General features: G+C 43.2%; 1 protein-coding gene across 1 annotated transcript in view; it reads right to left on the bottom strand.

Annotated features, from left to right (window-relative positions):
- The window catches only part of ppp1r10 (protein phosphatase 1, regulatory subunit 10), a 35,747-nt gene that overhangs the window by 17,441 nt on the left and 6,248 nt on the right, over nt 1-12,058 (bottom strand). Inside the window, exons 3-10 of the mRNA XM_055631142.1 lie at nt 10,770-10,889; nt 9,216-9,302; nt 6,938-7,073; nt 5,838-5,889; nt 3,458-3,538; nt 2,374-2,559; nt 1,297-1,402; nt 94-203 (exon numbers count right to left, since the gene is read on the bottom strand). Of these exons, the coding sequence (XP_055487117.1) occupies nt 94-203; nt 1,297-1,402; nt 2,374-2,559; nt 3,458-3,538; nt 5,838-5,889; nt 6,938-7,073; nt 9,216-9,302; nt 10,770-10,876 (865 nt within the window). The 5' untranslated portion in view covers nt 10,877-10,889. The remainder of the gene's footprint in view (nt 1-93; nt 204-1,296; nt 1,403-2,373; nt 2,560-3,457; nt 3,539-5,837; nt 5,890-6,937; nt 7,074-9,215; nt 9,303-10,769; nt 10,890-12,058) is intronic.

The raw sequence follows: 12,058 nt of genomic DNA, 5'->3' as shown, positions 1-12,058 counted from the left end.
CAGGAAACATGTTCCCGATGTTGGGGGAGTCCAGAACACATGGAATTTTATCAATAAGCATTTTCAGACAAGAACAAGGTGGCAAATACTCACGTTGAGGAGGAATGATCTTGACTTTGATTTCCTTGGTAGTGTTGGGCGTCACATTTAACGGTTTGTACTTCTTTTCCACTTGCGGCGCAGCATTGCTTGTTAAAGACGTGCTAGGAAATAACACACAAACGGGGGGGTCAATGACAGCAAGAGTCCGAGTCAACTTGTAAAAGACAGGCGTCTAATTACAGCGACGGATTAAAAACCACAGCTGCCGAGATCAACAGGGCCCCAGCTCATTCTAGATCAGTGACTCAAGGCTTGCAGGTGGTCCAAGCAAAGATTGGAGCAATTATTCTCATCTCCGAGCTCAGCTGGCTTGTCAGAGGGTGTTCTCTTTCTAATGGAAGCAAACCAATGCGGGCACCTCATGTACTGACTTGGAACAAGGGCAGATATTTCCCGCCACCGTGCCCATTTGGACTCATCTGCCTCCAATTTAAAAATTGAAGCAGATATGATGTTATATTACAGACGTCCCCCAACTTGCCGAAGGGCTACGTCCCGCGGACCCTTGTACAAGTCAGATGTTAAGCCAGCCTGAAACGGAGGTCCCTGCTGACCAAGATGCTCAGTCTGTACTGTTTACACTGTAAAAAATGCACTCTGATAATCTGCCGTCGACAGGCCTTTATGGCAAAGTTAACACTCTACATTTTAACAACTTTGAGGATTTTAACCACAGTGGCGCAGCGGTAGACTGGGTGTTGTCTGCACGGAGTTTCCACATTCTCCCATGACCCGCGCAAGTTTTCTCTGGGATCTCAAGTTTCCTCCTACACTCAAAAGACAGATGGGTGTGTAGGCGAACTTGCTTGGTAGAATTGCAATTGTCCCCAGTGTGTGTTGGATGGTGGTAGTGTACAGGCGTCGCTGGTTGGCACAGACTCGGTGGGCTGAAGGGCCCGTTTCCGCGCTGCATCTCTAAACTGAAACTAAACGCACAAAATGGCATCGGAAACATGTCGATTCTTGTGTACTTCCTCAGTGTAATCTATTATGCTTATACTCTTGTACTTGGAGCATGATTGTACGGTAACAATTTTTACTGAACTGCATGCAAAAAAGCAATCTCACTCTACCTAGGTACACGTGACAAGAAAGACATTAAACTATACAATCCCCAGAACAGTATTGAATTGCAGACGACTGCTGCAGCAGTATGAATGTATGAAACAATGTGCATGGTAACAGTGATCTTACTTTGGTCGTTTGAGAGGTGCTGGCTTGATGTTGTACTTGTCAGAAATGATTGGACCAGGGATGATCTTTTTTGGCTGAACGGGAGCTGCTGGTTCCATCTCCAGACCTGTAAAAAAAAAAAAAAAAACTCATTAGTTATAACATTAACATAAGCTTTCAGTTTAACACAGCGGGCAGAACTGCTGCCTCACAGCTCCACAGAGACCCGCGTTTTGATGATGACTGTGAGGAGTATATGCACAATCTCCGTGACTGCGTCGGTTTCCTCCGCATGTCCCGGTTTCCTCCCACATCCCAAAGTCGTGCTGGTTTGTAAAGGTGAACTGGCCTTTGTGAATTGCCACTAATGTGTAGAGAGCGGATGAGAAAGTGGGATAGCATAGAAATTGTATGAACCAGTGATCAACATGGTGGGCTGAAGGGCCCTCTCTGAAGCACAAATCACATTCTCTGACAACAGTAAACCTCTGTAAAACAGTTAATTTCTCAAATAATCTGCATTGCATGGAAATGATTCTCCATTTCCACAACTAGATGGTGCTAGTAGGTATCTTATAGCTTACACTAAAAAGATTCCATCTAGTTCAAATTAAACCAAATGTTTGGGTAAATGACAAATGCATGCCAAAAATGTATTCGTTGCTCCATTGGCTGTGTTGTAGACATACTCCGTGATATGAGAGTAAAGCATGGAGTGAAGAAGATAGGAAAGTGAGCCAAAGAACGTCCCCACATTATAGTTGCATCCGTTCTTCACTCAAGCACAGAGAATAATGAAAGACCTGGATAGAGTGGCCGAGGAGAGGATGTTTCCACAAGTGGGGGTCCAGGACTCAGAATTAAACGACATCCCTTTAGAATGGAGACGAGGAGGAATTTATTTTGCCAAAGGGTGGTGAATCTGTGGAATTCATTGGCTGTGGTTTGCCAAGTCAGTGGGGATTTTCAAAGGAGATGGATAGGTTCCCGATTAGTAGGAGCATTAACGGTTATGGCTAGGACGGAAGAGTGGGGATAAGAGTGAAACACAGATCAGCCATGATGGAATTCTGCTCCTGTGTGTTATGGAGAGCTCACCTGTGGACCGGAACTTGGCGTGACTGGGGGCCGTTGTCCGCAATGATTTGGGCTTCTCTCGTTTCATCTCTATTTCTTCCTCCTTCACCTCCTCTCGGAGGTCTGATTTGGGTTCTGGGACTCTCTCGGAATCTGGCGCTCGAACCTTTCCTTCATCTTTCCGCTTCCTTTTCTCTGGAAGTTTTTCTAGATTTTAAAAATTTTTTAAAAATCAAGTTTCAGAGTTGAGACAAGAAACGTACCGTTGGAATTCAAAACATCCCTAGCAACCGTGTCATTTAGAAACATAGAATACAAGTGCAGGAGGAGGCCATTCAGCCCTTTGAGCCAGCACCGCCATTCAATAACATCATGGCTGATCAACCTGAATCAGTACCCCTTTCCTGCCTTCCCCCCCCATATCCCTTGATTCCGTTAGCCCCAAGAGCAACATCTAACTCTCTCTTGAAAACTTCCAGTGAATTGGCCTCCACTGCCTTCTGTGGCAGAGAATCCCACAGATTCACAACTCTGGGTGAAAAAGTTTTTCCTCATCTCAGTCCTAAATGGCCTCCTTATTCTTAAACTGTCACCCCTGTTTCTGGACTCCCCCAACATCGGGACAGAGCAGCAGGGGAGGACAGCGACAACATTGACCCCATAAACGCCGACCCAGTTCCACTGCCAGGACAATGACCTATAGGACCAAGTTAAGACTCTACATTTTTAACAACTGTATACTTGAAGGTTACAAGATGGCACCTATAAAGTGGTGACTGCGGGTGCTGGTCTATACGGAGCTTGTACGTTCTCCTCGTGACCTGGGTGGGTTTTCTCCGATATCTTCGGTTTGCTCCCGCATTCCAAAGGTGCACAGGTTTGTACGGCTTGGTATAAATGCAAACTGTCCCCAGTGTGTGAAGACTAGCGTTAGTTCGGGGATCGCTGGTCGGCGGGGACTCGGTGGGCCCGTTACCGCGCTGCATCTCTAATGGATACCAGCAATACAGTAACTGCTCCATTTGATCAACGGATGCCACATTATGTCAGATACATAATTTCTAGTAACCAGTACTAATTAATTTGAACAAGAATGGAATTGTACCTATCATTCCAGGGCCCAAACTCTGAGATCGAATGAGAGTCATCCAATGGTTGACCAAAACCTGTGCCAACTTCCTGAGCTCTGAAAGAAACCAGAAGAAATTATGAAAAGCAGCTCTTGATCAGATAAGATAGGGTTCAGGTTCCAAAAGAACCCTTCATTGCGCTAAGATTTCTGCATTCTCAGGGAGTGCCAGCTGCTGCAAATGGCGTGAAGTCAAAAATCTCCTACCCCGTGGGGATGCAGTAAATCAAAAGGAATCTGAGCTCGCTTTGACAAGCTGCAACATGCATGCATGCATTCATCAAATCACCATTGTTGCTGCATGGACAAGTATAGGCACCCAACAAACTTGCCCCACCCCCTATTTTTTAAGTATCTCACTTAACAGGTCAACAGATAGACCTGATCAAGGGGAATAGGGCTGCCTTTCAAATAAAGATCTATTAAATCCAGTGGCATTGAGCAAGTTAGATACTACTAGTTAAATAGAGGCGTAGAGTATACAGTGTGGAAACAAGCCCTTTAGCCTAACTCGCCCACACCGATCAACATGCCCCATCTAAAGTGGTCCCATCTGCCTGCTTTTGGCCAATATCCCTCTAAACCAACTCGATTCATGTCTGTGTGTTAAATGTAGTGATAGTACTCAACTACCACCTCTGGCTGGTTCCATACACCCACCACCCTTTGTGTCACTCCTCAGACTCCTGTTAAATCTTCCCCATCCTCAACCTATCCTTTCTGCTTCCCGATTGCCCTACTCTGGGCAAAAGACTGTGCGTTCTATTCCTCTCATGATCTTGTACACGATCACCCCTCATCCTCCTGCGCTCCAAGGAATAAAGCCCAAGCCTGCTCAACCTTTCCCTATAGCTCAGTCCCGAGTTACGGCAACATCCTGATAAATCTTCTCTGAACCCTTTCAAGATTGACAACATCTTTCCTATAACACGGAGACCAAAACTTATTTAAATTTTTTTTAAAACTACTACTGGATTCAACAGATCTTTATTTGAAAGGCATCCCACGTGAGTTCCCTACCCTTCATTATAGCAAACTTTAAATTAAAAACCTTTGTTGCATTAAAGATTCATCTCTCATTTTTTCATGAACCACACCACCACCATCAGTGACAGCCAGATTACACATAAATTGCACTGGTACCTAACAACGATATTGTTCAGATCAAATGGTGGGTGAGTAATGAAAATCAAACTGCAGTGGAGTTCTACTGCAGACATCTTAAGAAAGTATAGGCATGTAGTAGGCAGTACAGGAAAGATCAAAATGGACATTTACTGTCTCAAATGACAAAGAACCATTTGTGGAAGACAGAGGAGTCAACAGTCAAGAATATTTAATTGCCTAAAGTACCACAGAAACATAGACAATAGGTGCAGGAGTAGGTCATTCGGCCATTCCAGCTAGGACTGCCATTCAATATGATCATGGCTGATTGTCCAAAATCAATATTCCCTTCCTGCTTTTTCCCATATCCCTCGATTCCTTTAGCACAAAGAGCTAACTCTAACTCTTAGGGCTAAAGGAATCGAGGGATATGGGAAAAAAAAAATCAGGAACGGGGCACTGATTAGGGATGATCAGCCATGATCACATTGAATGGCGGCGCTGGCTCGAAGGGTCGAATGGCCTACTCCTGCACTTATTGTCTATTGTCTAACTCTCTTGAAAACATCCAGTGAATTGACCTCCACTGCCTCTGTGGCAGATAATTCCACAGATTCACAACTCTCTGGGTGAAAAGGTTTTTCCTCATCTTAGTCCTAATGGCCTACCCCTTGTTCTTAAGCTGTGACTTGGACTTCCCCCAACATCAGGAACATTTTTCCTGCATCTACCCAGTCCAATCCTCTACGAATTTGATATGTTTCTATAAGATCCCCTCTTACACATTTCTAAGACCACCAACAGAACAATTAAATTGTTGGAGACACAAGGAACTGTAAATGCTGGTTTAAAAAAAAAGACAAAGAGTGCTGGAGTAACACAGCGTAGTCACCCGTTACCAGATTGACTGAAACGTCACCTATCCATGTTCTCCACAGATGCTGCCTGACCCACTGAATTACTCCAGCACTCTGTGAAACGTCACCTATACATGTTCTCCACAGATGCTGCCTGACCCGCTGAATTACTCCGGCACTGTCTTTTGTTTTTAACAATGAAAGTCTTGCTGTAGCTTCACGGTCCATTAATGCATCAACATACAATTAAATATCCAATCATCAATAACACCACAAATTTATAATCGATAATAGCTCCTATGGGGTCAGCAAGTTCACAAATCAAAACTATTTCTTTCCAATTACTTTTTCTACAAGATGCAGTATTTCTACAAATCGAAGGACCACCTTACCTTCATCCTCAAACGTCTTGCTCAACTGCTTCACTATCTTGGCAGTGTTATTCTGAAACAGAATGAAGCACAGGTTAAGAAGTTGCTCGCTGGATTTTAAATGAATGCTGCTTTCTGTTCCCCGCCCCACAGAATGGAAATGTGTACATGTCGTGTATATAATGGGAAGTGTAACTATAAGAACTGAGTACTAGAATGGTATGATTTATGTCACTTGATATATTCAATATTTTATCAGTCTCGTGATTAAGTGCGAGTGTGCACAGTGTACTATTGTATAATAAAGATGACCCACACTGGCAACAGTGTGGACTGAAAACCTGCGCTTTGTTGCTATCTACATGCAAAAGTTGTAATATCTTACAGAACACATCGCGGTTTCCCCAACACAAATCAAGGCAGGTAATCCTGGACAATTCAGTGTCATAGGGCCGTACAAGCTTGGAAACAGACCTCTCGGCAGAACAAGATGCCCCATTGACACTAGTCCCACTCCATCAATGTCCCTTTAAACCTTTCCTATCCATGTACCTATCAAATGTCTTTTAAATGTTATAGCACCTGCCTCGACTACCTTCTCTGTCAGCTCATGACTGACCTCTGTCAGCTCCAATTGCCAGCACTCTCCACACAACCCTTGATTCTCTTAGCATTTAGTCATACTAATCTGCTGCCTCACGGTGCCAGAGAACCAAGTTAGTTCATGACCCCGGGCGCTGTGTGGAGCCCGCACGTTCTCCCTGTGGCCAGGCGAGACCAATCCCAAAGACGTGCAGGTTTGCAAGTTAATTGAGCCTCTGTAAATTGCCTTTAGTGTGCAGGGAGTGGATGAGAAAGTGGGATAACATTGAACTAATTGAACATTGAACTAATGTGAACGAGTCATCGTTGGTCTGTGTGGACTGAAGGACCCGTTTCGTTGGTGTTTTCACTGAAAATAACCCTGCACTGGTCCAAGCCGAGAAATTTCAATGTTCCATTACACGTTGCTTAGGTACATGTGACAATAAAGTACCATTGAATACAGATCTAGTCTTTGATTGAAGACAATGACTACCCTCTCCCTTAATGGAAGTTCTTTGTTCAGGGTTTTTATTTACCTGTTTCAAATGGTCCACTTTGAGTGGTAACAACTGCAACGCCAGCAGAATCTGCTGCAACAATGACACATTGCTGCCAGTTTTGGAATAGGCCAGCCAATTATTCAGCAGTTTGTAACCACCAATGCTGATGAACCTTCAGGAAGGAAACAAATGACAGGTGACTATTTGCATCTCATGATATCACAGACAATGTAACAAATTATGATTGCTCGCCGCAATGCGACGTCATGCTGATAGTAAGTAATTGGAATCAAGAACTAGAGGAGTAAGAGGACATTGGTTTAAGGTGAGAGGGGAAAGATTTAATAGGAATTCAATAGCTCTTTCACATGGAGGGTGGTGAATATATGGAATTAACTGCCAGAGGAGGTAAAATGTGTAGGCCAAATAGCCATTTCCATGCTGTACCCCTATAAATAAAACTGCAATAAAGGTCAAGGTGCAAAGAAATAGTGAGAAAGAGAAATTAAGTGAACTAGGCTTGTACTGTAGAGTCTCAAGCCTAGGGGGATCTTATAGAAATTGACAAAATTCTTAAGGATTTGGACAGGTTAGATGCAGGAAGATTGTTCCCGATGTTGGGGAAGTCCAGAACAAGGGGTCACAGTTTAAAGATAAGGGGGAAGTATTTTAGGACCGAGATGAGAAAAACATTTTTCACACAGAAAGTGGCGAATCTGGGGAATTCTCTGCCACAGAAGGTAGTTGAGGCCGGTTCATTGGCTATATTTAAGAGGTAGTTAGATGTGGCCCTTGTGGCTAAGGGGGTATGGAGAGAAGGCAGGTACGGGATACTGAGTTGGATGATCAGCCATGATCATATTGAATGGCGGTGCAAGCTCGAAGGGCCGAATGGCCTACTCCGGCACCTATTTTCTATGTAAAATAATGAGGTGACATTGCAATAGACAAAATTCTGAGGGCTTGGAACGGTAGATGCTGGGCATTTGCTGCCCCAGTTAAGACGTCCAGAAGTAATGGGGTGCACTTTAATCTGGAGGCAGTCTATATAGGAAAATTGTGGAATACTTTTTCCACTCTAAGGACTAAGACTCTTCAAATCCTCTAGCCTGGAGGGCTATGGAGTCAATCATTGATTGTATCCAAATTACAAATCTGCAGAGTTCTGGATATCAAAGAAATCAAGGGAACTGAACAGAGGTAAAAGATTAGCCTAGATCTTGTTGAGTGGCAGAGTAAACTTAAGGGACCATATGGCTTTTTATTTTACACTCTATGGAATGGAAACCATCGAGATAGGGCGAGGGGAATTTTTTTTTTGTTTTATTTTTTAAACGGCATCAATCAGCAATTTATTAACTATTTTCTATCACTACTTCATTGTTATGTTACTTAACACAAATTAAAGCACTACCGTTGACATCTTGCGAAATGCCCAAGAGCAACTAATGTTTGTTCTTTGCAGGGATGTTCATGCAGCAATGTGTAGCCAAAACTAATTTTTGGATACTGGGGGGAAATCGAACGATAGGGAGATCAAGGAGGAAGATTGATATGAAGTTATAGGCTATGATCATTACAAGATGTACAGGCTTGAGAAGCATTTACACTTCACGTTTTCACTCGAGGTTGTATATACAACCCACCTTCAAGCCTCCATTAACGTGGGTCTCCGTGCCAGCATCATCTTTAAAGAAGTACAAGATTCAGTGCGGCACAGTGGTTGAGCTGCTGCCCCACAACGCCACAGACCTGGGTTCGATCCTGATCTCAGGTGCTGTCTGTGTGGGCTTGCATGTTCTCCCCGTGACCACATGGGTTGCCTCCGTGTGCTCCCGTTTTCTCCCACATCCCTAAGACGTGCAGGTTTGGTTAATTAGCCTCTGTAAATCGCCCCCAATGTGCAGTGGGATAACTAGGTGTGAATGGGTGATTAATGGCCGGTGTGGCTTGGTGGGTTGAAGGGCCTGTTTCCACGCTGTATCTCTAAAACTAAATCTATTGTGTGAGCAAGGGACAAGACTCTGGAGGCAAACTGGATTGTTTCCAGCAGTAATCAGAGCACAATTCCACGCCGAATCCTGCATTGGAGTTTGGGTGCCGAGCAGGGACCATCATTTTTAACAAAATGATTAGTAAAAGTTAGCCGAAGAAAATGTTTCTAATTTTTTGAACCCAATCATACTGACATGCTAATGGTGTGGATATGCACAGATAAGTTATGTGTAATAACCAAACAGCTCAAGGATAGCTATACCAAAGAGGAAATTAAAACAAGGACACAGAAAAACAAGTTAGAAATTATCACGCTTACTGATTTAGGATATCCTCAGACTTGGTCTGTAGCAGAATGTTTAAGTACATACATCTGCTGACTAACTTTTTTGATTCCTTCATCAATCTGAAAATAAAAGGCAATGAAGAAAAGTAGTTAATACAATCTGCACTGGGAATTGTGGCCAGTATCCAGATATACATGCAAAAGCTTGAAAGATCGGAGTGTGGCAATCACAGTGGACAACCTTCGTGTGGACCAGTGGAATCTAAAAACAGCCCCAAGTTTGACAGATTTAGAGGGATATGGGGCATACGCAGGCAGATGGGACGAGTGTAGATGGGATATGTTGGTCGGTGTGGGCAAGTTGGGCCGAAGGGCCTACTTCCACACTGCATGGAAGAATCTGCAAGATACGAAGATTGGCGGACTGTAGGAGTTAGAGAAATGTCACTACTTGATGGAAACCTGCCAGGATTAGGTCGAATGCCAACATTACACCCTTCCCAATTCATCAAGTCAATAAGGTTGTGGTGTATTAGATCCCAAGGGATTTCACCCAGTTGAATTAATCTCCATTCTCATTGATAGCAACCATTGAAGTCTACAAAAATGATGTTAAGGATTAGCAGGTAGGTAAAAGTGTAACTTATAGATCTTATAGAAACATATAAAGTTATAAAAGGACTGGACAAGCTAGATGCAGGAAAAATTTCCCAATGTTGGGCGAGTCCAGAACCAGGGGGCAGTCTTAGAATAAAGGGAGGCCATTTAAGACTGAGGTGAGAAAAGACATTTTCACCCAGAGTTGTGAATTTGTGGAATTCCCTGCCACAGAGGGCAGTGAAGGCCAAATCACTGGATGGATTTAAGAGAGTTAGAAAGAGCTCTAGGGGCTAGTGGAATCAAGGGATATGGGGAGACGGCAGGCACAGGTTATTGATTGGGGACGATCAGCCATGATCGCAATGAATGGCGGTGCTGGCTCGAAGGGCCGAATGGCCTCCTCCTGCACCTATTTTCTATGCAACTTCCTGGACATCCAGGGCAGAAGGTGTTGTGTATCAGCCGACATGAAAAATATACAATCATGTACTCCAATACAAAGAAACTTTTAATTAGAGGTAAAAATCATTGGATGGTAGCCAGTGTACATCTTGGGTCTTGCCACCAGCATCAAACCAAGTCATGTTGAAAAATGCTCCAGAATCTGAGGATGAAAGTAGCGGGAACAAAGACTACCATCCCAAGGAACACATCATCTATGGAAGCAGATACAATAGCAATGTTTTAGGTGGCATTTGGACAGATATAGACGGGTAGAACTTGGAGGAATATGGACTAACTGCAGGCAGGCAGGTATGCAGTTTAAATTGGCACCACAGACATGGTTGGTCTGTTTCTGTGCTGTCCTATTCTAGGCTCATATGAGAAGCCATCAAACGTCTCCCATGTTCCTCACACTCTGTATCAGCAATGTAGACATATGCTGCAGGGGTGGCCCATGTGGATCCTACTAACAAGGGAATTGAAAAGGATATGGTAGAAACATGTAGCTTGTGTGCAATTGCATGGAACAGAGTGAAGGTTTACCTGTAAATTCTAATGACACCATCGCCACTTTTAATTTCCCCATCTTTACCAAGGAGGCAGTCCAACCCTATTAGGAGCTCTTTTGGATCTACAGGCCCCGAACCCATTGTATCAATTACCCTAAAAAAACAAAATATAGAGGTCAGTCTTTTTCCTGTTTCCCCCTCTGGTCAAAAATGTTGTAACAGAGCAGTTTGACTATTGAACCGCATGAATTTTATTAGATGCACAATAGCATACTGATTTTTGAACTTGTCATGGGGAGAAATATTCAAGTTGTCCCCCATCTTGTCTCCAAAACCAGTTTTGCAAGAAACTGCTAGGTTCGTCTTGTTACAAAATCATTGGGTCACTTCTCAACCCAGACGCTTATAAATAGGTTTGTTCAAGATTCTAGAGAAACTTCATTGTACCAGCAAGTAAAAACATAAAATTATTTTTTGTAAAAACACACCAGGCCTCCTAAGACGACTAATGTAAATTTAAATGCTCTTGCATTTGTTCAGGATGGTTCAATATCAAATTTTGTTCCCATTTGAAGCACAAATTCCAAACCATCACCATCAACTTACTGGGCCTAAACTATGATGGACGGCAGAGGTGGACCTTTCAGCTTCAACCAAAGGACAAAATAAGCATTGATTGAAGTGAACATAATGCTTCTAGTCTTGGATTGAATCTGATGGGCTATGCCTAGCGTTTTGCCACGTACAATGGATTGTACATCGCATATACAAGTCAACATTTGTCTATGCAGTCTAATTTGAGCTATACTAGAGGCATAATAGGATCCAACCCAACCCCCAGAATACCCAGGCCATCCTCCACGACACACCCCATTCAAGAACGGCTGGTAACTTCCAGGATATGGGCGAGGTCATATTCGGCCTCTTCTCATCTCAACTATTTTTTTAAATAAACGCTGAACATTTAGACCAACTCCATTTGACTACCAGCCGTCATGGTGCTGTAGGTACCCTGTATTTAACTAGGTATTAGCTTCTGAAGATAGCCTACCTAAACCAAAATACTACTGCTACGTCAAAATTCTACAAAAATATTATAGGTGCTTTGATGCTGAAGTGGTAAGTTTAAAAGGCAAAGGACCAAATTATTGGCACTCATATGTTGCCATGCAAGATTTTCCACATGACTCAAGCAATTAGTGCACTTTCCAATTACAAATTAGTCGTGCATCACAAGTTTCATATTTAGATAAACCAGATCTGCATACATTAAGCACAGAAATGAAATTTTGCTTTGATGCATCAGTCCCACAAGGAATTGAT

Source organism: Leucoraja erinacea, unplaced genomic scaffold (assembly GCF_028641065.1).
Source record: "Leucoraja erinacea ecotype New England unplaced genomic scaffold, Leri_hhj_1 Leri_65S, whole genome shotgun sequence".
Classification (NCBI taxonomy): Eukaryota; Metazoa; Chordata; class Chondrichthyes; order Rajiformes; family Rajidae; genus Leucoraja; species Leucoraja erinaceus.
Note: the sequence above shows the minus strand (reverse complement) of the source record. Positions and strands in the feature narration are given on the sequence as shown.